Source organism: Natrix helvetica, assembly GCF_964273705.1.
Source record: "Natrix helvetica genome assembly, chromosome: 6".
NCBI classification, from domain to species: Eukaryota; Metazoa; Chordata; class Lepidosauria; order Squamata; family Natricidae; genus Natrix; species Natrix helvetica.
In genome coordinates, this window is record NC_138553.1 from 15,220,413 (window position 1) to 15,247,760 (window position 27,348).

The 27,348-nt window shown below is 37.3% G+C and overlaps 1 protein-coding gene across 6 annotated transcripts in view; it reads right to left on the minus strand.

Annotated features, from left to right (window-relative positions):
* Positions 1–27,348, minus strand: part of ERC1 (ELKS/RAB6-interacting/CAST family member 1) — a 154,525-nt gene that overhangs the window by 72,491 nt on the left and 54,686 nt on the right. For all 6 annotated transcript variants that reach the window (XM_081958233.1, XM_081958232.1, XM_081958231.1 and 3 more), the window contains 2 exons: positions 10,083–10,218; positions 6,799–6,930 (listed from right to left, as the gene is read on the minus strand). In XM_081958233.1, the coding sequence (XP_081814359.1) occupies positions 6,799–6,930; positions 10,083–10,218 (268 nt within the window). The remainder of the gene's footprint in view (positions 1–6,798; positions 6,931–10,082; positions 10,219–27,348) is intronic.

Genomic DNA, 27,348 nt, shown 5'->3' on the forward strand with positions numbered 1-27,348 from the left:
GTTTGTCAAATTTGATTTCATTGAGGGCCACATCAGGGTTATATTTGACCTCGGGGGACCAGGTTGAGCGTGGCCAGCTCAACACTCGTGTTGGGGGTGCCTGCAAGCAAAAATAGGCTCTTGAGCTCAGTTTTCAGTTGTGACAGCTTCCTGCAATCTCTGCCAGCAAAAATGGAGCTCAGGAGTGCTGCCCGTGGCAGTCACGAGCGCAATTTTTGGCTGTGACGGGCTCCTGCAACCCTCTGCCAGTAAAAAGTGAGCTCCAGAAACGGAGTTTTTGCTGGCAAAGGCACTGCAGGCCGATCCTTTGCTGTTTCTAGGGCGGCCCCGCAGGGCATATCTAAGCAACCTGTGGGCCAGATACGGCCCCCAGGCCTTGAGTTTGAACCCCCTGTCCTATTGGGAAAGACAAAGATAGAATGAAATGAGAACCATTATTGCAGCACACTCAAGCAACGGCTCTCAAACTTTGTTTGTCTATGCCCTCAATTTCCTGGAAAATGAATAAAAGGAGGATCATTCATGAAAAACCTCACAAGTGGGTAGAAAAGGCAAGTTAAATTGGATCTGCAGGCCAGAAATTTATAATTGAATTGCCAAATTATATTGCTAGGTGTAACAATATCATGTCATTAGTGGAATACATGCTAATAATTCATTCATTTATTTATTTACTTATTTATTCAATGTTAAAAAAATCTGTATGCCACTTTAAAACACAATTATGGGTGTCTTACAATACCAGTAAAACACTCAAACTATAGAACATATAACTGTAACATGGTTGACTTAAATCCTGCCTCCTCTGGCTTCCTGTAGTCCTCCAAATGTGCTCTAGATGGATTTCTTTTTAAATAGATTTGAGGGGCAGTAACAGGGAAAGGGAAAGAAAGTATGAGTACAAAGTATATTCAGTACAACTCCCCCTCTCAAAATACAGCAATAGACTTATATAACTCTTCATAATTTAAGTGGCTTATAGTGCCAGCATATTGTCCCCAACAATCTGGGTCCTCGTTTTACCCAACTTGGAAGGATGAAAGACTAAGTTAACCTTGAGCCGTTCAGAATGGAACTATAATTATAACTATAATAGAATTGAAAATAAAATTTATCGAAGTCAAAGCTCTCTTCTTTAAAATGATTGGTGAAAATATTTTCCCATAAAATTGCTAACAGTTCTATGAGTGACTAAGATTTGCAAACCTCAAAACCCAATGCTAAGTGTTTTCTCTTCTGGCCATCTCTCAAACTTTAACATATCCCAGTAGTAGACAAACCTCAGTTTCAGATTATGGCAATTATTCAACAATAAGAAGCAGAGCATGCTGAAATATTATCTCTCGGACGATAAAGCATTTGTTAACAGCAGAAGTAGATGTTTATGCATTGGTTTAAAAAGGAAAACCACATATATTGGGCATTCAACAAACCCTGCAAAATACATTAATCTATAGGGCATCAAGTTACCAACACTTCATGGAAGCAATATAGAAATGAGATACTTTTAGCATAACTGACAAAGAAACTCCCAAACGCTTTCTTCCATATGCTTAATATTATGTAACATCCAATACAATTCCTTCGGAGTAATAAGTGTATCTGGATATCTTCAAAAACCCATGCTTCTTGATTTAAGATTCAAGTGTTGAAACTCTTTTTAATAAAAATGGACCACTAAAGACACAGAAATTGAGAATATTCTGAAATACTGTATTATCAAATTGAATTCCTTCGGATCTACATAAAATATACTGTTACATGTTTAAGTTGTAATATCAGTTATGTGTTTTAAGGTCAATCATTACCTCCTTCCAGGTAATGCAGTAGAAGTTATATGGACAGAACTAACGATACAAATCCATAAATATTCAACAATTTTTTTAGAGAGACAAAGACTCTTATGGGAAAAAAATATGCTAATCTGATGTACAAATATCTGGAAAAGTTGAAAAAAGCTTTTTATTATGAAAATATTTTTGAGAGTGGAAGATGATGCTCTTTTTCAATGTACGTTTCATTGTTTGGAAACAGATTGTTTGACTTGGCTACGGAAACTAATCTTTGGGGTCTACAGACTCAATGTGATATTTATTGCAACCTCAACCAGATACATTTCCCAACTTCTTAGAGTTTTATTTAAGAAGAGACATGCTATAATGGGCTTGGGAGACAGGAAGAAGAGCCGCAGCCAAGTCTGACAAGAGATAGCTCAGCTTGCAGAAGGAATGGTGGTGAAGAAAGCATCTCAGAAGAGACCTTTCCTAGTTCTCTGGAAAGGAAAGACAGGCGATGGGGAAAAAAGAGCTTTCCAAGATTATATTAGTGTAATCTTACAATAAATGTAGTATTAGTAGTGCTCGTGGTTTTGGTTTCTTTTCTGAACTACCTCAAAGAGCTCAACAAGAGAGAATTTTATTCTCCATGTGCAGAATTTTATGCATTCAATGCAGGGGTGGGATTGAAAAATTATAGTAATCGGTTCTCTGCCTAGTTGCTGGGTGAGCGTAGCCATGGGGGATGTGGCTTACTCAGCCTCCTATACCATGGGGGGGAGGGCATTTTCACCCTTTCCAGGCTCCGGAGGCTTTCTTTGAGCCTCTGGGAGGGCAAAAACGTTCTTCCCTGGGCTCCGGAGGCCCTCCGGAGAATTGAACGGAGTGTGTGGAGACTCCTGGGAGGGGCAGGGCGGGGCCAGCGAGTCCTTCCAACTACCGTTTCGGCAAACCAGATACAAAATTAACATCCGGTTCACCTGAACTGGTCCGAACCGGCTGAATCTCATCCCTGACTCAATGTGATTGTCCAAATAGCCTAATATGGCGGCAAAGCTATAGCATGAATCATGGGGAAAAAAATACCCTAAAATATTTCCATCACTAAAAAAGAAAAGAAAAGAAAGAAACCATTCTTCAAATCTATCTACCTTTCCAGACCTGAAGAGAAGAAATAGCAGTTGCAGCTTGTTAAGCAATGGAAAAAAGAAGGGATTAAAAAAAACTGAAAAAGACAATAAACTGGCACTAAATACTACTGCAACCAATAAGAAGGTTTCTATCTCTCCCTGCATGTGGGCCTCTACTTAAATAAAACTGTCTGTTTAACTGAAGCAGCTGCTTGATTTAACTTGTAACATTGAAACATTTACTTAAATAAAAATAATTCCTCAGTGAAAGTCAGAAACTTGAAATGAAGGTGATAGCTGGATTTATGGCAGGGGTGTCCAAACTTGGCAACTTTAAGACTTGTGGACTTCAACTCCCAGAATTCCCCAGCCAGCAGAGCAGAGCTGGCTGGGGAATTCTGGGAGTTGAAGTCCACAAGTCTTAAAGTTGCCAAGTTTGGACACCCCTGATTTATGGGTTTGTTGGTAAGCCGAAAGGCTATTGTACAGCTTCAAAATGTTTTCTATTCTTAATTTGCACTAGTCCTTTGAAGTAAAATTTGATTTAGAGAACTAAGTCAATTTAATGTCAGTAAAAAAAAACCACCAACACCCTCAAAAAACAGCAGAACACATCCCAAAAACTAATTCCAGTCTCACTGCCTGCCTTATTTGTTGGAATATATCTCAAAAAAAATATGAAGAGTGCTCTAGACGTCTCTGTTCACTTCCTGTTCTTTACTGTATTCTCCTCCAGAGAATTCACCCATGTCTGAGCCAGTAGACTCCTCTTTTGCATCAGATGATTAATTTACATATCAATGATAATTTGATAACACCATTTGAATTTATTCAGCGCTATAGTCCACGGTGGACAGAGGAAACATATGTAATAGATTAATCTATGGGAGCACTTTGGTTAGATAAACTTTGGGACAGAGTTGTATCAGAAGATAATTAAAAAAATATCTATGAACAAAATTTAGATAGAACTGTGAGGAAAAGGTCAACAGGATTTAAACACTGAAGAATGAAATAGTGAATATAGGTTGGAAGGCAATTTTTTAAACAGCTGATTTTACATTGTGTCTTATTCAAAGCAAAGTTGTTAGAAGAATCTTTAATATAAAAACTAGACTTTGATGCAAAACTCATGAAAAATGTTGCAGTTGTTTATGTTATTCCTGATGTGTTGTCAACCATATCAGTTTGAATGTACTTCAAGAGCTTTTTAAAAGAAGCATAGCATGGAAAAGAGAAAACTGAAGAGTTATAAATTTGCTAAAGTCTGTTGTGGACAAGGTCATTTTTCCAGAAAAGCAAAAAAAATGAGCTCTCACGTCTTATGGCTATATTTATAGGAAAGAGTCCTAAATGCACATCAACATTCTTCCACTGAATCAACCTGCCTTCCATTGAGGACCTGTGAATGTCATAGCAAGCAAAACCTTCAGCAACACAAAGAGATACCGCACGGCGCTACTTTCAAAGATGACCTGAAAACTGCAGCTGGCCCAAAGCACAGCTGCTAGCAAGAGAAGTTGTTGACCTCATCCTCTTCGGATTACAGTTTTATTTCGGGGGTGGGGGTCCAGATTAAAGCAAAAAACCTCATTTCTTCTTTGAATACAATATGCTATTTATATGTGGAAAAACGCCCTTTGTGAGATTTATTTTGATAGCTGATAGCTACAGTTCTTGAAAAAAAGTATATTCAAACAATGCATTTGTGAAGGGGATCTGACCTCATAACCATTCTTAAGATCTACTACAGGTGAAACTCGAAAAATTAGAATATTGTGCAAAAGTTCATTTATTTCAGCAATGCAACTTAAAAGGTGAAACTAATATATGAGGTAGACACATTACATACAAAGCAAGATAGTTCAAGCCGTGATATGTCATAATTGTGATGATTATGGCTTACAGCTCATGAAAACCCCAAATCCACAATCTCAGAAAATTAGAATATTACACGCAATCAATAAAACAAGGATTGTACATAGAAGAATATCGGACCTCTGAAAAGTATAAGCATGCATATGTACTCAGTATTTGATTTGGGCCCCTTTTGCAGCAATTACTGCATCAATGCGGCGTGGCATGGAAGCTATCAGCCTTGGCACTGCTGAGGTGTTATGGAAGACCAGGATGCTTCAATAGTGGCCTTCAGCTCTTCTGCATTGTTCGGTCTCATGTCTCTCATCTTTCTCTTGGCAATGCCCCATAGATTCTCTATGGAGTTCAGGTCAGACGAGTTTGCTGGCCAATCAAGCACAGTAATCCCATGGTCATTGAACCAGGTTTTGGTGCTTTTGGCAGTGTGGGCAGCTGCCAAGTCCTGCTGGAAAATGAAGTCAGCATCCCCATAAAGCTCGTCTGCGGAAGGAAGCATGAAGTGCTCCAAAATCTCCTGCGTTGACCCTGGACTTAATGAAGCACAGTGGACCAACATCAGCAGATGATATGGCTCCCCAAATCAACACAGACTGTGGAAACGTCACACTGGACTTCAAGCATCTTGCAGTATGTGCCTCTCCATTCTTCCTCCATACTCTCGGTCCTTGGTTTCCAAATGAGATGCAAAAGTTGCTCTCATCAGAAAAGAGGACTTTGGACCACTGAGCAACAGACCAGGTCTGTTTTTCTTTAGCCCAGATAAGACGGTTCTGACGTTTGTTGTTCAGGAGCGGCTTGACAAGAGGAATACGACATTTGAAGCCCATGTCCAGGACCCGTCTCTGTGTGGTGGCTCTTGATGCACTGACTCCAGCCTCAATCCACTCCTTGTGAAAGTCCCCAACACTTTTGAATGGCCTTTTCCTGACAAACCTCTCCAGGCTACGGTCATCCCTGCTGCTTGTGCACCTTTTTCTTCCACACTTTTCCCTTCCACATAACTTTCTATTAATGTGCTTTGATACAGCACTTTGGAAACATCCAACTTCTTTTGCAATTACCTTTTGAGGCTTTCCCTCCTTGTGGAGGGTGTCAATGATGGTTTTCTGCACAACTGTCAGGTCAGCAGTCTTTCCCATGATTGTGGTTCCTACTGAGCCAGACTGAGAGACCATTTAAAGGCTCAGGAACCCTTTGCAGGTGTTATGGCTTAATTAGCTGATTAGAGTGGGACACTTTGAGCCTAGAATATTGCACCTTTTCACAATATTCTAATTTTCTGAGATTGTGGATTTGGGGTTTTCATGAGCTGTAAGCCATGATCATCACAATTATGTCAAATCACGGCTTGAGCTATCTTGCTTTGCATGTAATGAGTCTATCTCATATATTAGTTTCATCTTTTAAGTTGCATTACTGAAATAAATGAACTTTTGCATGATATTCTAATTTTTTGAGTTTCACCTGTATGTTCTTGGGTGTACTGTAGTTTCAGCCTTTACTGCAGCAAGGAGAAAAGGTTCTGATTCTAACTTTTTGAAACAATTGTCCGACCCTCTGCATCTTCCTTCCTTCCTCCCCCTCGCCCTGCTTCATTTGTCATGCTAGCTGTACCTGTCATATTTTTCACTTTATTTATTGGGTTCCTTCTCTCTACCATACAGTCTTAAACATTATTTATGTGGTTTAGTTCAGGAGTAGCCAATCTGGAAGCTTTTAAACATTTTGGACAATAACATCTCTAAACAAAGACCATGTTGTTAGCCATTTATAAAGGTTGCAGTCTAACAATGCTCAAGAACAACATATTAACACATTCTTAGAACAAAGTTGATTCTGTCTGCTTCTTGTGTAGTGAAATGTGATAGCATTACTGAGAAGGCTTATTTTCAGGCCTAAGATTTATATATGGGAAAAAATATAATTATACGTCACATTATTTAATATATTTCCTTTACTTGTGTTACCCATGTTAACCTGAAATATCAATACCAGTTGACCATAAGCATGCAAACCTGTTTTTCAGCTTGTGTCCTGGCTGATTCTTCTTGAGCTAATACCATTTCCCGTTCTGCAGTTATTTGTACACTCTCTCTCAGTGCTTCTTCTAGCTCCTCAATTCGATCATCCTTCTTATGCAAACTATCCTGGAAAATGACAGGACACCAGATGAAGTAGCTTCTAGAGCAAGTGCTAGGTCACCCACAAGGGAATTTTCAGCAATGGAATTCCACAAAGTTAAGTTTTCATACAGAAGAAAATCACAGATGTAAGGTGAAGGAAGAGCTGGAGTAAATCCGTAGCCAAGACACAAGTTAGCAAACTGAGATGAGCAATAGCAGTGCAATTAGTGTTAAGACAGCTAGAGACTGGTGGGTAGTTTTTTGTGCAAAAGCACATCTTCACATGCAGTTCAGGTTAGTAGGCAGAAGATGTAGATGCACAGCAAGCATTACCCTTTTTTCACAGGTACCCTCAGTTCAAAAGTAAGAAACCAGAAGAAGCATGAGATGTTGTAAATGACTTAAGAAAAACTGACTTAAAAAAACCTCCACAATACTGAGATCTCTCAAACCCCTTTCCTATAAAGATAATTGATCCACTTGAAAAAATCAGGTGAAAAACTGAAGACAAAGGAATAAAATAAGTTGAACAGTTGAAAAATCCTGTACTATATGACTAGGAACATAGTCTTCTCACAATAAAACACATGTTTATAGATAAAAATGTTACATTAAATATTCATTTAATGCCTGAAAATATAACTAACTAGAGATGATTAATCAAATCTGAAAAATTGAAATGCATTATAGCAAATGTTGGATCATTTTCTGTTTCTGAACAGTTGCCTTTCCTAGCTGTTATACCTTCTTTATGCTGATGTAAATGATTGTAATAAAGATTCGATTGATTTGCTGTTATGATAAAATGATCATCTACCAAGTGCTTTGGATTCTGCCAATTATATGGCAAGATAATTTCCTAACTGTAGAATCCTACACAGCATTGTAATTACCTCAATCATATCAGGGCCCGTATCAAGATACCTACAATATGTCCATAAGAGTGATATTGTTAGTTGTGTGAAATATATATATTCAAAACACAATATTAAGATAGGAAAGATAGGAAGGAAAACACTGCATGGAAAAGAGTGGAGCATAAAGCCTTGATTTTAATTAAAAGGAAATGGAAAACGAGGGGATGTCAAATCTGAATTCATTTTGAAAACTAAAGCCTGGTATCAGTTTTTAAATTCTTTTAATAGCAAATAATAAAAATGCTATTACTTTTGAGAAACCAGCTGGCAAAAATTGACAGATTAACACAAAATTGAATATATATATATATAAATTCCAAACATTAGAAGAAATGCATTCCTATATATAATTATTTGATTCTTTTTTAAAATGGGAAACTAAGAGGAAAGTAGAATACAGTGAAAAAGTGAAACCGAAGTAGAAAGATTTGTTCATTTCCTAGTTACTACTAATGGATGTGTATTAGGAAAGACAAGAGCAGAATGCAACATGGATCTAATGGATAAAAAGTGTTGGTATCAGAATATTCTATCAACAAAGATGATCAATTGAATGACCTTCATAGAGCAACTAGTATGGCATCAAGAATACTAGTTCGTTTATGCCTTCTGCAGCTTTGTTGACTACATTCTTATAACGCTGATAAAAGCCTTAGAATTATACTCAGTCAGTCTGTAAAAAGACAGTCCTAGAAAATTATAGTATGCTGTTTGTTCTGACTACATAGACAGGAAAAATACTCATTAAGTTGTCTACCTTATATCAGAATCCAGACTATCACATTCAGTGCCTTTAGTTGTTATCTTCAGTTCTGCAAAGAATTGTTTGTCCAAGTACAATACATCTGAACAATTATGTAGAAACATGAGGAATAAAAAGAACAGAGCTACTGTATGTAACAGATTTCCATGTACTCTGCATTGGTGATAAGGAGCAATTATTTTTGTAAATAAAATTAATCCGGTTAATTTCCACTTTCAAAAATGTGAAATATATAGAACATTGACAATTTTGTCTCACATAAAATTGGTGGCCCTTAATATTATAATATAATCTGATGAAAATTTAATTTGATGTTTAAATAAATTCTGTATATTACACATTCAGAAATATACACACAAAAACATCTACACTGCTATTCAAAAATCCTCTAAAAAAAAATTAATGAGAGTGACAACTGTTGCCATCACAAAACAATTAGCAACCAATAAACTGTCATTAAGAATCAGTCATATGTCTAGGTTATACATTAATCCTTTAAATTAGCTTTCTGGAGAAAGGTTTGGATTTTTTGCCTAAAATCTTACTGAATTTGGCGTGAGCCAGTCAGAAGTAAGCCTAGATATAGGACAACCAATTTTGAGCTACTCTAAACTATTATTGCTAGAGTAGCAATTAGATCTACATTTTTGCCATGGAACTGTTAGATACACACTTAGATTTCATAGGAACACAACATCTATTATACATAAACTCATCTTTGTATATGCTTATACAATATAGCACCTGTAAATATTCTTGTGATGAATGGGAGGAAATATACACCGAATAAGTGTAAAAGGAAGGAGTGTCAGGATGCTTAGAAAGATACTTCTGTAAGTCTGATAATATTTACTGAAGTTTGTGTATCTCTCAATATCTCAGCAGGCAATTTCTTTTGTTTTGCCAGATTTTTAATTTTTTTCTCCATTTCCAAACTTAGAAGGACTCTAATATTAGCTGAGTTCAATGTTTTACTATTGGCTGTTTCAGAAGATATACATAAAAAAAAACTTCATTGTGCCAAGTGGATTTATGCTTTTCTTTTGATCAGAAGCAGTAGCTTTAGATTTAATATTTTAGTGTTCCTACTATTTCTACTTCTATTTTAGACTCACAATTTTACTTAAATTACTTTTTGTCACAACATTTTACTCTTTTACCAAAGAAGTCACCTGAAATGCTTTGCATTTTTAACTCTTTTGTTCTATGCTGTTTATTGGCTGAACTAAAAACTGACTACTATATAGTATAATCTGCATGTATGTGTGTGTGTGTGTGTGAGAGAGAGAGAGACAGAGAGAGAGAGAGAGACAGATTGAGATTCAAATGCTAAAGCCAAATGATTTATTATTTTCAGAAGCTTAGAATATTATGAGAGCAAAGTTACATCTTTAAGTATAAAGCAATCCTTCATTCAGAGTAAGTTTCAAAGCAAAGCAAAGCAAAGCAGTTTAATTCAGATGATCATGCATTGCATATATATGATATGATGTTACCTGTAACTGCTGGGAACTGTCATTAAGATTGTCTTCCCGCCTCCTTGCTTCTTCCAACATTTGCGCACTCTTTTTCTTCTCCACCTGTTCTTTATGCTTTAAATTTGCTACCTTCTTATTTTGATCTTTAATTTGCCTACAAATAGGAAATCAAATATTCAAACACTTGTGCAACCCGCATACATTGAAACTAGCAAGTACTGTAAGAGAATTTTCACACTCAATACAGATAAGTTAAATAATACCTGATTTTTCCAGTTTTAGAAATAACATAGGTAACAGCTCCTTCTGCGATCTCATTTCTAGAAATAACTTAAGTGTAATACAATTTCTACCACTCTGTTTGATTATATGAACCACATATGTGGGAATTGTCCTATAACTGAAAAAAAATTGATTTTTTAAAATTCCCATTTGAATGTACCAATCCTGTTCCCTGAAATGCAAACTTGGCAATTGTTTGCAATTCTATGGAGGGTGGAAATTCATCTTTTATAGATTTTGACCAAAAAGCAACCGTTCGGTTTGCAATTCCAATGAACGCAAACAGATTACTCCTGCATGCACATATTATACAATTAATTCCTATTCAAGATTTCAAGCCAGAAATTATGTTTAACATGCAAAAAGGCTATAATTTCCCTCATTATGATAAACACTGAGAATTACTACAAAACTACATTAATAGTTTACTTGAAAACCACTGGTGATTTAATAAAAAGAAAATCCTGCTTAGTTATCAATTTTTTTAAAGGAAAAAAAGGAGTCCATGGTTCATTTGTAAAATATACTTCAGAACCGATGCTAATTAGGAAAGCTGTTCATTGAAGAAATCTGTATCTTATCAACACTCCAAGCAAGGTAAAATTGTGTAGAAAAATTGGTTACTTATTAAAATTATGGTTCTTTTGAGTAGCCACTTATGAGTTCCCACAATGGACTCTCTAGCTATGCAGAACATTCCTAAGCTTAGGAATTTTGATGAGTCTTCCACATGCTTTAGGCACACTTTTCACTAACCTTCCTAGTTGCCATCAAACTCTTTCACCAGTTGATTCTCATGAATGGTTAAATAGGGAATTGTCTAGGACCGTGATGGCGAACCTATGGCACGCGTTCCACAGGTGGCATGCGGAGCCATTTGTTAGCGAGGTGTTGCTGTCAGCTCCAGCATGCATGTGCGCGCTGGCCAGCTGACTTCCGCCTTCTTTTGATGCTGTTTTTCATCCTGCGTAGGCTTCCTTGAGGCATCCGGAGGTCGAAAAACTGGCACTTACGGGCAAACCGGAAGTTCAGGAACAGACATGCGGTTTGCTCATAGGGCCGTTTTTTGCCCTCCGGAGCCTTCAGAAGGCTTCCCTGAAGGCTCCAGAGGGTGAAAAACGGCCCTACGGCCAAACTGGAAGTCACTTCTGATTTGGTTGTAGGACCGTTTTTCATTCTCTGGAGCCTTCAGGAGGCTTCTTGGGGGGGGGGAGCAGGGGGGGACTGTTTTCGCCCTCCCCAGGCTCCTAGAAAGCCTCTGGAGCCTGGGGAGGCCAAACAAAATGTGCCAAAAGCGGGGGGGGGGAATTGGTTGCATGTGCATGCGCGTGCAGGGGGACAAGCGCTTGGCATTATGGGTGTGGCACGCCTATGCACGGCTCCCCTGCACTCCCTCTGCTTTTGGCACAGGAGCCAAAAAAAGGTTAGCCATCACTGGTCTAGGAGATGCGTGAGGGACCACGAAGTATGAGAAGAAAAGATCCTTCTCCCAAATGCCACATCTCTCTGGATATCCATAGTGCTTGGATATTGTGACCAAGTACATGCTTAACAATTTTGGCAAAGATGGTACTGAAGGAAATCCAGAGGGTTGTCACAGCTGTGTCTAAATATCTCTCTTAATGTGAGTTGGACACTGCTAATTTTCTAGATCACAGCAAATCCTTACGGTGGTTACAACTCTTTTAAGAACTGCTACAATGATAACTCTTGTCCCCAAAACAGGAACTGATCTCTCCCACAACTGGTAATTATTCAGCAAAAGACCACTGCTCTAAAGGCATCAAGAGAGTGCAAATATTGCTCCAAGCTATAGGATGTGTGTCTGTATGTGGGTGGAATGTCCTGGCTCAGATGAAAGAGAGACAGTCTGTGGTAGAAATGAGATCTCAGGAGGCAAAATTAGCTTGCCTTCATGCATGACATAGACTGTACATTGAATAATATGCTAGCTCAACTGGCCACCAAAATTAAAAAGGCAGTTTTCCAAGACAGCAAATGCTTGTGACCTAGTCTGAGGGACATTCTTTAAATGAGGGTTAGGCAATGCCATCAAGCTTTCTCCATCTGGTTCAGCACCTGAACTGGAATTAGTCTCCACTACCAGAACTTTCTCTCCGGGAATCTGATCTACACTGCTATGGTAGTGTGGTAGCTATTCACCATTTTGATGAGTTAAATATGAGAACGTAGAGAGGCACTGAAGCACTCACTTGTAAGAGGGAAGAACTTATAAATAAGGCAGCCGAAGATGCCTGGATGTGCTGGCCTCACAAGCAGCTCTTATCTGGGCTACAGTCATATTAAAATTGTATAAGGTTTATCTTTATCTGATAATGTCTGAAAAATATGGCTTGAAGCTTAACACCTCAAAAACCAAGCTCATGGTCGTCAGCAAACAACCCATTAATTTATCACTGATAAATTCGGAAGGAATATCACTAGAAAAAGTTGAAAGGATCATGTACCTCGGTTTTAATTTACATGAAAGCTGGGACATGATCAGTGAAGTAAAGACAAGGATAGAGAAAGCTCGAACAGCATTCTTCAAAATGAAAAAGGTCTTCAGCGGTCACGACATAAGCCTAAGACTGAAAATCAGGCTTGTCAGATGTTACACCTTTTCTATCCTGCTCTACGGAGTAGAGAGTTGGTCTATGACAGAAAATCACTTGAAGAAACTAGAAGCATTTGAATTTACAGCCGGCTGTTACGTATAAGATGGGCTGGCAAAATCACAAATGAGGAGGTGATAAGCCGCCTGGGAAAGCAAAGGGAAATCATCAAAGCCATTAAAAAGCAAAAATTAGAGTGTTTTGGACACGTGATGCGACAACCAGAAAAATACTGCATCCTTCACTTAATCCTCCAGGGAAAGATTGAAAGGCAAATGAGGTCCAGGCAGAAGAACATCATGGCTTCAAAACTTGGTTTAGACAAAACTCAGCAGCACTTCTTCATGTAGCTGTTGACAAAAATAGGATTGCCAACATGATTGCCGATGATGGATATGGTGGAAGAAGAAGAAGAAGAAGAAGAAGAAGAAGAAGAAGAAGAAGAAGAAGAAGAAGAGGAGGAGGAGGAGGAGGAGGAGGAGGAGGAGGAGGAGGAGGAGGAGGAGGAGGAGGAGGAGGAGGAGGAGGAGGAGGAGGAAGAGGAGGAGGAGATGGTTTATCTTTAAGCTGTGAATTCAGTCCAAGTTTTATTCAAACAGAAACCACCTTACTGAGAGTTTCAGAAAGGTTCTACAAACAGATTGGACAGTCAGAGGCCTTAACGGACTAGCAACTTCTCTAGATTGCTTCTGAAATACCAGGAGACTTTACACTCTTCTGAGTATAATCCTGATCATGGTAAATCCTAACAATTCCCGTTAAATCCCACCATTTCTTGGTATGGTCAAACATTCTTATTATGCCTGTCTGTTTATGCTCTATTTTCAGATGCAATGTTCTCAAGAATTGGGTGGAGGAGGCTCATGATCTGGAAGGGCCCAGAGCAGGAGTGGGACAACTGATTCCTAATGGGGCTGGCAGCACAAAAGTGATGACTGAAATGTGTTCTTCCTAATCATTGTCCACATTTGAAGACCACACTTCGACACTGGATAGCTTTGCAGCCAAATCAGGTTTAACAGGCATGGGAAATCTTGCAACTGGATAAAATTTGGTGAATGTCAACTGAGGAACGGTGGAAAATCACAGCTTTTACGTTAAAATTTTCTGCTTGAGAACAATTCATTATTGGAAACAATGTGTATTCTTTTCAGGCTTATACCATTTTGCCTTGAACCGTTTGCTGGCCTGTAGCGCATTTAGAAAGTATTCAGACCCTCTTCTCTTTTGTCCATTTTGTTATGTGGCAGCCTGATTCTACCGTTGTTGAAATTCATTTCCCCCCCTCTCATTAATCTACATTCAGTACTCCATAATGACAAAGTGAAAACAGAATTTTAAAAATGCAGACTCACTTAAGGAAATAGGGTGACTTTTGTGTTCTCAATGATCAATGATCTTATAATAGGGAGAGCAGACTGACAAGGAGGAACTGAGAAACTGCTTAGTTGTCTGCTCCCAGATAACTCTTCTTAGGTGGAAAGTCTAATTAATCTGGCTTGCTTAGTAAACATCTGGCAGTGCAGATGGCATTATATATAGTATGCTAATCTCCAAAGAATAGGCATTAAAAAAAAAATTCCTACCAGAAGGACAGAAATCACCTCAGAATTTATTTATTTATTTATTTATTTATTATTAGCGTTTATATACCGCCCCCTCTCCCGAAAGGGACTCGGGGCGGTGTACAGTCCGTATTAAAATACAACAGATTAAAACGTAGAAATAACTATATAAATACATATATAAGAGGAGGGTAAAACAATAAAAGAATATCGGCACTTGCATGAGGTGGTGCCTCAAGAATTTTGAAGGGTCCTCACGGTGCATAATAAATAGGTGAAATGAAAAAGAAAACTCTTTCCATGAAGTTAATACGGAAATGGATTTAAAAAGTCCCATCAATAAAAGAAAATAATTTGGAGATCCAAGCATGGTGCTACTGTTGAACAAGAACGAGAGTAATTGGAGACATACTAGTAACACGAGCAGTGCATACATTGCAATGCATATATACTTCTACTCCCCTGCCCCTCTTCCTCCCTCTCTCCTGAAAACCCACTTGTGTTACACTAAATCTCTGATGAAAAACTAAATGATTCTGCAGAATCTAATTACATTGAATTCTAGTAGCATTCAATTATAGGATGACTGCTAAGGTCAACAGTTGTTATGTAAGGCATTTTACTTTTAAAGTGAATACTTGTGTTGATTTACTAACAACTCAGATGCTTTACATTCTTTTAAAAATATGGCCATCACTTCAGAGGGCTTTAAGTTGAACTATGGAAGCTGTGCATCCCTTCACAACACAAAAAGGAGAGCTTAAATATTGATCAAAGACAAGTTTTTTTAAAAAAAATCTATGCACTTGGGAGGTAGAACTTCTAATGACCTGTCAGGAAACAGCAATTTATTTTCTGTGTTGTGTATCCTTACAGAACAATAGGTTAAAAGGGGAAAGAGAAATGAATAGAAGTTCTTCACGAACAAAGCTCCTATACCACAAATTACAGAACCCTTTAATCTTCACAATCCATTAGCAGCTGCACTAAAAGGAGAGAGCGAGAGAGACAGGGAAAGAGAAAGAAAAAAACCCCTCTAATCCTAGACAGGGAAATAACTTAAATCTAAACATGTATTTGTGGGATCAAGCTCCAACATTGTATTGTACTCTTTTGTGTTCTTCCAGCAAATGAAAAATAAATATTAAACCTGGACCCCAAATATATGATTTCAGATGAGGATTTACATGATTGAAAGATCCTTTGGGCACACCCAAACAAGATGTTATAGAAATTACCTTCTTGTACTTTGTTTCAATAGAGGTTATAGGATTCCCAATTGAGGAAAACCTGATCAACTTTGAAAAGAGCAAATAAAATTAATCGTAATAGGTCTCCATTAGTCTCTACTGCCATCTGCACAACCTTAATGGAGAAGATACTAAACAGTGTGGTAGATCACAGTCTGTTCTTTGCAGATGCAATGAAGGCTTGGATAAAGGACCTCTTTTGTTCATCTACAGTAGGGGTCAGCAACCCGCAGCTCTGGAGCTGCATGTGGCTCTTTCATTCCTCTGCTGTGGCTCCTTGTTGGTGGTCGGCTCCACAAGTGATAGGGCTTTCAGTTAGGACAGGTAGAGGAAAAAGGATGCCACACTAGGAGACTCTATGGTGGGGGAAACTGACTTCCGGTCAGCAGAGGAAAAAGGACACCACGCTTAGGAGGAGACTATGACGGGAGAACCAGACTTGCGGTTGCCTCCAGAATTGAACGGGGGGCATCCGGTTAGGACCCTTATGGCTCTTTGAATCTCTAAGCTTGCCGACCCCTGATCTACAGCTATAGCACAGGTTGTTGTATGTCCAGAAGAAAAGCCTGGATCATCGATTGAACCAATTGGCTGCAAGAATTCTTCCACTTGTGGTCTTATCCTTTGCCATGTCCTTTATTGCTCTCAATTCCCTTTGACCATCTAAAAGCAGCAGTATCATCTGCTTGGCCTATCTCCACATTTCTTGAATCAGTCAGGACTTTGAAAATGTCACCAACAGATAAGGAGGAATTCCTCAAGCACATTCTAAAGTACAGATTGATCAAGTACCTTGGTTGGATCATTTTAACTAGCATGTTCCCTTGGAGAGGTTCATAACAGCTGACATTCCAAACGTGACCAGAAAATGGTCCTTCCAAGACAATGGATTTACAGATAGTTCCCCCACTTTTATATTATTTACACGACCAAACAGAATAACATAAATAACTTCTATCACACTATATTTGCGGGGCTGAGACAGGTTCGTGAGTGTTCTTGATTGGGCAACATCAGACGGATCACTTAATTTCCCCACGGTAATAAGTGTGATGTAGTTTAAAGGCAAACCATCTCAGCTAGCTCAGTAAGAGTGACTTTTTGAAGCAGGATGCACAGTATTCTGACTGTATCCCTACACTGTCTCAATCACACAAATGCAGCAGCAAACGGAGCAACAAGTAATTAAAATTTGCGGACTATCAGAAGGATCTTCTGGTCAGGAAGATGGAACTCTTACAGATCAAGACTACTTTCTGCTCTTTTAGGAGTGAAAGACAAAGAAACCCAGCTGTATTAAATAAACATAACATGAAAAAAAGTAAGCACTTTAAAAAATACTTCAGAATGACATGAAAAATGCATTATAAAATAACCACTAGCAGTAATGCCTTTATAATAAGGTCTTCCTAACCTGGATTGAAAGCCAAGAAGATGGTAGATCACAGCAATTTTCAGACAATCCGCAAGACCACCAAGGAAAGCAAAAAAGCATTTTTTTAAAAAAAAATTCAATGTGGAAATGATTTGCTTTTCGGCAGTACAATCAAACAGATGGTTATGGAATTCCTGATTGTTTTCTGACCAGAAGACTAAATGAACGGGGTGAAGACAAGAGTTCTTATCCAAGAGTGGATAAGATTGCTACTTTATTTATGCCAATGGTCCTTAAGATCTTTCATCAATTAAGACTACTTATTCATAGAACATTTTTATATGAAGAGAAGCAATGGGGGAGGGCCCCTTTTAAAGTTCTATCTTAAGTATACAGGTTTGTGTCTATCTGATTACGTGTCTATGTCTTTGTGTGTGTGTGTGTGTGCGCGTGCGTGTGCACATGTACATACTATAGTTATATCATGAAACTCCTACTATGGAGAAGTTTTCTGAATGCCCCTTACATGGCAAAGGATACGAAAACCAGAATAGTAGTCTGTAATATAACAACGTTTAGGAATTGCTGTTTTAAGATAAGTGAGGCTTTAAAAGCCGTTAGCCAAATAATGGCTATTCAGCTATGTGCATTATTAGACATTTGGATATTCTTTGATTAGATATTGTTTTGACCTTGTTTGCTTTGGCAGATGACCCAGAGAAGATTACGGTCTTGCCTGCATCCTATCTGTTCTCTTGACAATTAACCGAAGAGGTTTCTTGACATATAAGATATGGAAGGCTCTTCTCTTTGCAAGTATGCCATCTATGGAAGGAAACTAGAAGTGTCGTGTCATATTTAGATCACATATTTTATCAGCTCTAAAACTCTAAAGTGGCCAGAGAATCAATTTATCCCCATGATTTTATCTCAATGTCTTAATCGTATGCTAGTAAGAAATACAAAAAAATTTAAATCAGGAAACTAAAATATTTCAGCAGGTGACTGAAAAATTTACTTATTTTTACAATCTTCATAGCCTCTTGCTACTCTTTTTAGTAAGGTAGCTGTTGGGGATTTCCTCTCTTTTCGTTGCTTATTATTTTATTCCCTTGGTTCCATCAGCTCAAATATCTGTGGCTGGGAGTTGAAGTCCACAAGTCTTAAAGTTCCCAAGTTTGGACACCCCTGCATTAGGAGAAGCTGGAACTTTATAAGACTGACAGAAAGAAAAGAAGTGGCAACTATGAGCAGCTTTTTTTTTCTTTTAAGGAAAAAGAAAAGCAGCCCATTATGGAGTAAAGCAAAAAATAGAAAAACAAAGCCTGGGAAAGTTTTGAGAGAGAGAGACTAGACTAGACTAGACAACTAGCATGTAAGGGATGTCTCAACCCGCAGAAAGGGACATGGGAGGGGTTTCAGAAGGGAGACTCCCTATTTTTCTGGAGAAAAGAAAAAAGGAAGGGAGAAATACTTTCAGTCTTGCAAGATGCAATAGAGTTAGTATTTCCTGGTTGTGCTTTTCTGTTGGGACTACCTTGCAAGGCTAATAAGCAGATTAGCACGTAATCTGTTGGGAGGAGATGCAGGGGGAAAAGATGGGGAGAATGGCTGATAGGAGCCCACCAACATCTAAAGCAGGCCTACACAACAAGCAGCACCATCAAGAAGCCGGTAAAGCTGGCCAGCATTTTTAAAAGGTCAATTCACTTTCCGTCAAAAGACATGCGGCTGAGTAGCTCCAAGCCTCACTGCCAACAATTCCTCCAGCACTGCGACCACTTTGCTACCTGCCAAACAGTCAATCGGTTTGCCAGGTATTCCTTGCTTGGTGGCCTGCAAAGATTTTTAATTTATCAATGAGCCCCCTTCTCCTCTACTAATTGCACAGGTTTGATCTACAGTGCCAACCACCGCTTTTGCAGAGAATACGTAGCTGCTTACTTCATATATACCTTACTGTGCTTTCATATTTAAAGTTCAAAATGGGAACAAAATATACCTCAAGTAATTGTGAATAAGTGAATAAGATTTTTTAAAAAGCCAGATGATAAGTAAGAATTAAATAGGCACAGGAATAGGTGTTGTGGCCTGCCAGCGGATCTGGCAGCAGATTCAGACAGTGAGGAGGTTGGGGAGGAACATGGGCCAATCCTGGAGTCTGGGGAAGGCTCTGACGAGGGCTCTGTGTTGGAGGCAGAGAGGGGGCCAGAGTCGTATGCCAGTTATCAGCTGCCTTCAGAGTCAGACATCAGTGAGGCAGACGAATAGCTGGAATCTGTTCCCAGTGTGCGCATGCACAGAGTTGTTAGATGAAGGGAACAGCTAAAAGAGGAAATAAAAGAGGAGCGAAGGGGGAGTGGAGTTTGCAGGAGACAATTAGTTCGCTTAATTGGTTTGTGCCAAGTTTTGCAGATATCGGCCTGTCATCTCTCCATGCCAGATAAGGTCTGTGACTGTAAATCCTCCTTTGGAAGACTTTGCTGGATGTGAATGAGGAGAATTCACAGTAACTTAATAAAATGGTTTTTTTGTTGGGACAAGGAGTTTGCTTTTTGCTCTTGGGAAGCCTAGGTCAGAACAATAGGACAGATAAAAGCCTTCATTTTTGTTAAGATCAAAGCAATAAAGACATCCCTGCAAGAGTGAAACAGAATTCTGCTCAACTTCCTGCTTCTGTCCCTGTATCAAAAAAAAAATGAACCTATGACAATATCTACTTTGTAATATGGTTAACATATTAAAATCCATCTCCCATTTCTTTTCAGCTATCCCCAAGACTAAAATTTAAATGTTACAAAGCTACCATGCTTTGGACAAATATTAATGTGGCACTATTAAGATGAAAACTTGGTAAGTCGAACAGGAGTTCTCTTTCTCAGCTTTTGCCACAAGTCCTTGTCATTTTCTTATGCTGCTGTTCTCCCCCCCCCCCCATTGCATTTATAAGACCTGGTATCCAATGCCAATAAAAACAACGTTTGTTCCTTTAAAAGTCACAAAACTATAACTAGCCTGTTGTATGTGTGCCAGGAAGAAGTCCCAAATGGGTTTTTAGAGAAGATTGGGTTGGGTGGATTTTATTTCCGGAAACCAGGAAACTCAAATCTTAAAAATAAATTTCATATACAGATAACTATACAGGAAAGAAAAAGGAAGTAGAATTGAAAATGGTCAGACATGGATAGGATACAATTTTGCACCTAATCCTTAAAAAGGATTGTAATAAAATTCAAAGGTACAGACATCTAGAAGCATTTTCACTTCTATCATTCTTAAAATTTCGTATGTGAAGGAAGTCACTGAACTATATTAATATTACAGTGCTGGAAGACAAAAAGTTTGTAAAACTATCTATAATTCTGCATGATGGGACATGTAAAATGAGATCCTGATTTACAAGTTTTAAAATCTAAACTTCTGGATATAAAACTCTTAATTCTGACTGTTTACCAAAGTAAATTGAATGACTGTTTACTCTTACTTTTTTTTCTTACATGAGGTTTTTCCTTGGACAGTTATTTTAAGAATGTGGTTACTTTAAAAATATTATAAATATTTCATTTATTTATTAAGATTTATATAGTAGCAAAGCTATGAAAGCTAATTCTGATTTTAGAAATCCAAGAATGAAACCCACTTGGAAGGCCAAATAATAATGGTTTTAATAAAATGCTACCGAAGGCAAAGTATAATTGTAATCAATTGTTTAGGATTAATGATAAAATTAAAAGTATTAGTAAGAAGCATCAAGCAGTATGAGAAGTAGAATACAGCTAATGCAGTTCTTTCAAATGAGAATCTACTTCTTTCAATACCAGGAAAAATAGTATATTTAATAGAAAAAAGAAATATCCCATGTCCCAATACTTTGGCACTCAATTATCCTATTTATAAGTAGAGAAACATCTATAGAACCATTTAGCAAGACATAAGTTGTAAGTCAAGGATTACCTGCATAGTAAATAAATGTATGAATATCAGACCATTTCTGATTCCATGATTCATTTATTTTCACAGTAGTATATCTACCCAGGAAGGTGAAAAGGCTTTTTATTCTAAATGAAATTTACTTTTAAAAGTTATTTATTTTATCTTTGCAAAATTATTACATATAAATAATCAGCTGAACTCTTCCTTCCAGAGATAAGACTATCGTGTTTTTTAAAATGCAGAACCTTTACAATATGCATTACATACCAAACAATTCCCTAGCAACTATATTTCAGTGGAAACTTCTGGCACATGCCTTTAAACAAATATATGTTCAGTATTGTTCACATTTAGCTAGTGAAATGTGATTAGGTCTCTTTCCTGCTAGCTTCTTATCCGGTTAGAAATTAAGAAAATTAAGGTGCTGTTTTGTTTGGATTTAAAAAAAAAACTCCTTTGCCGCCTTTTACTTTAAAGCATTTTAGATCTGACTTAAAAGAAATCTACATAGAAGAAGACTGGGATTTGCCAGCCCTATTTTACCATAATCTTCCATATGGCATTAATAAAGCTACATGCTAAATGTTTGGAAGTTCTATGGCACAGACAGGCTCTTGAAATTATCACAACAGTATTTTTAAATTTTCTCCCACTACATGTGATGAAAACAGGGAATGTTACTGTTAGCTTTGCTTCCCAGCTTTATCCTCTCCCATATATGAGTAAGTGGAGTTAATACCAAGAGGGAGGCTGATCGATAGCTCAACACAGACTTTTATTGTAAGCCTGCTTATACAAATATTTTTACAATTTTAATAATACCCTCTCAATCATTCTTGAAACCTGCAAAGAGGAAACATGTGAGCGGCATCATATTCAATAGTCTCTATTCTTGAGGGTCACTTTGAAAACATCCATCATTACCCCAACGAGCTTTCCAACTGATTGAGTAGTTATGATTAACTGCATAAAAGCATTTCTCTTCTTGTATCCACATGCTTTTTCAAAGATGGAGACTCAGAAAATATTTATTACATTGTGGTATTACACTTATAGAGCTATTAACCAACATTCCTCTCAGATATAAGAAAGATCACACCAAATATTTGAGCAAATAAAAATGACAACTCTTTTTTAAGGTAAACCAAATAATTTTTTTCAAAGACCTGATACCACGTATAATCCATAGCAAGCTGTAAGTCTGGGGGGATGAGGGTGGGCTTGTTACAATGTTTGCAGCATGACAGCTGTTGAAATGAGGAATGAAATTGTACAAGCCACCCAACCAAAAGTTAATAATAAACGATTGATAATAAGCAATCCAACTGAATAATAAAACTGCAGTGACTGGCAAATGGTTTTGTTATTGGCCTCTCTTCTCCATGATCAGAAAGGAAGAAAAATGAATATGAGTGAGATGAAAACTATGTCAGCGAGATGATGAGGGAAGAAGCTAATCCGTAATGTATTATTTTGTTCCACCCTCTCCTACTTAACACAGTAATAGGTACACTGCCAATACATGAATAAAGCACTTTTTTCTCTCTGTTGTGCAGAAAATCATCAGTTTCAGATTTTTTAAAAAAGAAAAACCAAAGAGCTGCAGTGCTTCATCACAAATTGCAGACCTGCCAGTCTAATAAAATCTTTAAATGAACATACTGACCTTGAAGTGAGGCTGAAGCAAGCAGCAAGTCCAGGGTAGGGAATGAGAAAGAAAAAGTCAGAGAAAGATTTAATGAGATACACACTCCAAACTTGACACATCAAGAAGAGTGACGGAAAAGCAGCATAGCATCAGAAAGCAGAGCCAGAGAGCAAGGTAAGACATTTTCAGTCAAATCTCAATATTTCAGAAAGTTTCTCAATCAACGAAAGAGCTTTCTAGTTAGATTGCATATTTTCACACATAACATGTGATTCAAGAGTCACCTTCAGCGAGATTTGCAGCATAATAAATATTAATAAATTAGTTAGAACAATTAATCAGTGGAACAACTTGCCTCCAGAAGTTTTAAATGCTCCAACACTGGAAGTTTTTAAGGACAGATTAGATAACTATTTGTCTAAAGTGGTGTAGGGTTTCCTGCCTAAGCAGGGGGTTGGAGTAGAAGACCTCCAAGGTCCCTTCCAACTCTGTTATTCTGTTCTATTCTAAATAAATAAAAACTATTTCAGGGCTCACCACCCAACAGTAACACTGAAAGAATTCTCAGTACACTGTGTGGATCACAGTGAAAAGTTAAGATTTTACTGTTGAGGAAATGTTCTTATCTTAGACATCTTAGTGGGAAAGTTAAAATCCTGACAATACCAAGTTTCTTTTGGCTGCTCCTCAGTCAAGTCTAGTATTTATTTGAAAATATTATCTCAAAGAGGAAGCCAAATTTAATAAGAGGACAGAGATTAGGTGAAACTGAGCTTTTGTATGTTGCTCACGAAGCTTCGGGGGAAGCTAGAATATTTAATGAGTAACAATCTTAAGTAATATATGAATATTAGACTTCATAAAAAATACTGTATTTCATGTTATTCTCAAGTTTTTCTTCTTCAAGCATCTATGCTTTCCGGATTCTTTCTAGTGTCCAGATGATATACCTCTTCCAAGCTTGAAAAATATATAACTTGTATCCAGTTTTTTATTACTGTATATAATAATAATGAAAGGTGGAAGCTATTAAATGTATCTTTACACAAAGCTAAATTAAAACTGTAAATTAGGATATTTTATCATTTCAACTAAATAATTCAAAATGCACATATCTTAGTTCATTTATTTTCAAAGCGGTAATTTTGAATGTTTGTTTTGCTCATTTGGTATTAATCCATGGATTTAAGAATAAAGCACAACCTCCTGAAAACCTGAAAAAAGCAATGATTGATTGCTTTTAATTTGTTCAATGGATTCTGATAAGGCACAATAAAGGTTATTTTGAATAAATTATATACTCTTTTCATTTCTTTTGGGTGAACTATCGCAGTTGTGTACAATGATATGCTTCATATTTTTTGTGGATTTAGAGCAGCTTTATATTAGTATCACTTTAATTCTAGTAGAACAGAAAAATACCATGTTATTCCAGCTTTGACTCAAATTGACCTGCATGGGTCAAGTTTCTTTTACTTAAACCTTGTCAACTGAAGATTATTACTGGACTGACAATCTTTTGGCTTCTATGCTGGGAAAGCTGCTCTCGTATCACCAATTCTTCCCTGAAGTATTGTTGTAATCAGCATGGGAAATCAGTTTAGTTGGGATACTTAGGTTTTAATCTTTTTTCACCCGATCTAAGCAAGTAGAATTTAAAAACAGAGATATCAGTCAACGTTTCCTTTTTATGTATCACTTACTTGCTTATAATAAAAGAAATTATAATATAAATGTATATATCTACTTTCTAAGTCCATTCCTTTAAAACTGTAAAAAGTTAAATTTATTCTTTGCCAAGAAATGGCATTAGGTTAAATTACATAGCAAAACAGCTGACAATCTATTTGATAAATCATTCACCAACCAGGAATTTTATGTTTGTAGTTTCAACATTAAATGTGGACTATATATTTTTAAAATCAAATATATGCTATAAGTGTGTGTGTGCATATATATTCCAAAGTACTGCATCATATGCGGTATGTATTATGTATAACTCTGAAATTTTCGTAATGTACAAGGGGGTTCTCCGATTCTGTGTTATCACAACCCCTGAAATGACAACTGAATTTATGAGCTAGACAACAAATGTATCACTTTGATAATGACCTGGCTCCCCAGGTCAAACACAACTCTGATTTGGCCCTCAATGAAATTGAGTTTGACACCCCTGATTTAATGGAAAGCTTGCTAATTTTTTCGTATTTCCTGAAAACTATGTTTCATTTTCAAGACATCCATTTCTCATTTTCAGTGCCTTATTTATTTTTATCTTTATTTGTTTTTTATAGTAAGAAAGTCCTCCCTTGATTCATACAAATAGGATACTGCATATGTTCTATGCTTCACTATGCTCTTACAATAGTTTCCTCAATTGTACTTATTTACACATGGATTCAAAATTAATGGGGAAACGCTACTGGGAATTTTATTCACAGCAATACTACAAATTTATAGCAATATTACAAATGAATAAGGGGTGAGATTTAAAAATATGAATCACTCTGAAGACCTTGTAATTTCATGCCATTAGAGTATTATAAAAATTGCATTGTTAAGGTGCAATAAATATACACAAAATAATTACCCAAGAAAAACTGTAGCCGATGAGTACACCTCACAGAAAAGAAACAATTAGTTTTGAACAAAATTCTGTATCCTACAAACTTCCATACAACCCTTCCTTACAGGCTGTCATGCAGGGGCAGACACTGGTAGGAAGATAGATTGCATGAAATATGCTTATTGGGAAAAGGCATTGCCAAAGGAACCATACAATAAATCAACCCGAGCCAGAGAAAGAGAACAAGAAAAATGCAACATAAATATCAATGAAAAATGATTATGGAAAAGCAAGTTGAGAGCAAGGAGGCTTTAATTTTTTTGTTTCATTAGGCAAAAAATGCTACAAAACAAATAATAATAAATTAATACTTTTAAAGTTGACTGTAGCAGAGATAATCGCATTGATTTTCTATTATTTATGGGAAACAGCTATGGGAAAATTGTTTTTCTCCTCACTTATGAAGTGCCTTCCAAGATAACAGGTGAAGAAAAGCCGCTACATCTTAAAGCTATTTGACTCTAAGCAGGATAAGTACCATCCAAAGACCAAGCTGAGCTGATAATCCAATCCTGAGAATTTGCTGTGTTCAGTTATTAGTATGCTCTTAATAAAATGCTTACTTTGCACTTCCCTACCAAACTCAACGTGAGAATTGTAAATGCTAAATGTACAGCTTTTCCCTATAATATACTTGCCTTCTGTTGTCTAGGGCTAGGGTAAGATTTAGATTTCTGGATCAATCTGTTGTCATATTGAAATATTATATCAAACTAGCCGATAACCTGGTGTTGCCCAGGTATTTATTTATAGGGAAAAAATGTCCGGACCAAACGTAATTTCTAATATTAGATTTCCCCCCTTACCAGAGGGAGCCCCCTTGTGGAGTACTGTGAAGCCGTTACCAGGGCAACTTCACTGCGCTGTAGAGTAGAAGCCATTTTAAGGCAGTACAGTAGAAGCCATTTTAAGGCACAACAGGCTGTATCTTTACAGAACACACACCCAGAGGAGTTTTAGGGGTGTCTTACCCCCATGGTATTTGTTTCAGAGAGTAAGTCATCTGTGTACCAAGTTTGGTTGAAATGGCTCGAGGCATTCCAGAGTTATGCACACACACAGCCATTTATATATATGAAAGATAAGATAGAAGAATAATACAGAAGATAAGAAACAGCAATTCCATGAAGCTATTTCATTTCAAAGAAATTTCCTTAAGATGTGACTATGATCTGCATAATTTTACTGGCCTGGGGCCAGTATTTATAGGATTTATATCCTGCTTTTCTGCACATATGGTTCCCGAAAAAATCAATAATTAAAATATAAAACAATCAATTAAACTCCTATAAAAGTGATTAAATCATTACTAAACTGGTTCAAACATGACAGTTTTGGTTAAAGAGGGAGGTCCTAGAGGGTTGGAGATTGTGTGCAGCTCTCTGTGCATTTTACAGTTTGGACACAGTAGGAAAAAGCTCTTTCCCCATGTATCTGGCAAACAAAGTATTTAAAACACCTCTGCCGCTAACTGTAATGTCCAGCAAGATTCATATGGAGGTAGGTGGTTTCTTAGATAGTAGTCAAGTTATAAAACCAACCAAATCTTAAACTATGCCCACAAGTAAAACATATCACCAAATTCATTATTACCGTATTTTTCGGAGTATAAGATGCACCAGAGTATAAGATGCATCAAGGTTTTGAAGAGGCAATTTTTTAAAAAGGAGGTAGATAGAGGGAGAGAGAAATACACTAGGTAGGGAGGGAGAGAGAGAGAGTAGTTAGATAGGTAGATAAAGGGATAGAGACAGAGAAAGAGAAATACAGTAGGTAGGTGGGGGGGAGAGTGTAGCTAGGTAGGTAGGTAGAGGGATAGAGAGAGGAGAGAGAAATAGGAAGAGGTAAAGAGAGAGAAATACAGTGGATAGGTAGGGAGAGAGAGTAGGTAGGTTGGTAGGTAGAGGAATAGAGAGAAAGAGAGAGAGAGAAATATAGTAGGTAGGTAGGGAGAGAGAAATAGAGAGAAATAGAGAGAGAAATACAGTAG